The sequence below is a fragment of the Galeopterus variegatus genome, unplaced genomic scaffold, assembly GCF_000696425.1.
Source record: "Galeopterus variegatus unplaced genomic scaffold, G_variegatus-3.0.2 Scaffold2798, whole genome shotgun sequence".
Taxonomy (NCBI): Eukaryota; Metazoa; Chordata; class Mammalia; order Dermoptera; family Cynocephalidae; genus Galeopterus; species Galeopterus variegatus.
In genome coordinates, this window is record NW_007728909.1 from 138,812 (window position 1) to 139,767 (window position 956).

Genomic DNA, 956 nt, shown 5'->3' on the forward strand with positions numbered 1-956 from the left:
GGAGCACAGAGTCACCAGAAATGTGGATAAAGAAAACACATCCAGCCCAGTCAAGCCTTTCATTTGACTCCAGACCTGGCTACCATCTGATGGCAACCGCATGACAGACTCTAAGTGAGAGACACCCAGCCGAGCCCAGTCAATCCACAGAATCATGAGAGATGATAAATTATTGTTTGAAGCCACTAAGTTTTGGTGTGCTTTGTAACTTAGCATTAGATAACCAGGACAGATATCGAGATGGATATCTACCCAGTGTTTTTCAACACAGAGTATCAATAAGAATAATAATTATGTGTTAGGCACTATGCTAAGCACTTATATTAATTCATTTAAACCTATTAACCACCCTTTGAGATGGGTTCTCTTAATATCTTTAATTAATAGGTAAGGACAAAGGCTCAAAAAGGTTAAGTAGGTTGCACAGCTAGAAAGTACGAGAGCTAGGATTCAAACCCAGGCAGTCTGACGTTAGTNTATGTCTACCTATCATTTAAGTGCCCTTCTGACTCCCCTGATATGTTCTCTATTCCAACTGTCAGGGCTACCCTACTCCAAGCACAAACTTAGACATCATCAATCAAGTAAGAGCCCCAACAGTGCCATCCTTACCCAGGCCACGAGACTGATCTCAGCTCCTCGGCCAGCTTCCCTTCTAGTCCGGTTCTCGGGAGCTGGGCCTCCAGCTGGGATACTCTCTGAATGAGACTCTCCAGATCCTTTTTAGCCTGAAGCCCTGGGGGATAGAAAGCCCCAGTGCCATCAGAGAGCCACCCCTCATCCTCATCAGTGACACTGTGAGGTGAAGACCCCTCGAAGGTGCTGACAGCCCTCAGCTTTCGGGGTCTTTCTAGACTAGATGAATAATCACTTGTAACTGAAAGGGACCGGACCCGGCTCTTGAGGTTTTGAATGACCTTGTTGGCATTCTGCAACTGGGCCTTCAGCTCTTTGAT

At 45.9% G+C, this 956-nt stretch overlaps 1 protein-coding gene across 1 annotated transcript in view; it reads right to left on the reverse strand.

The window, feature by feature from the left end:
- Positions 1-956, reverse strand: part of PDE4DIP (phosphodiesterase 4D interacting protein) — a 153,448-nt gene that overhangs the window by 38,806 nt on the left and 113,686 nt on the right. Inside the window, exon 27 of the mRNA XM_008583029.1 lies at positions 613-955. Coding sequence (XP_008581251.1) covers positions 613-955 — 343 coding nt within the window. The remainder of the gene's footprint in view (positions 1-612; position 956) is intronic.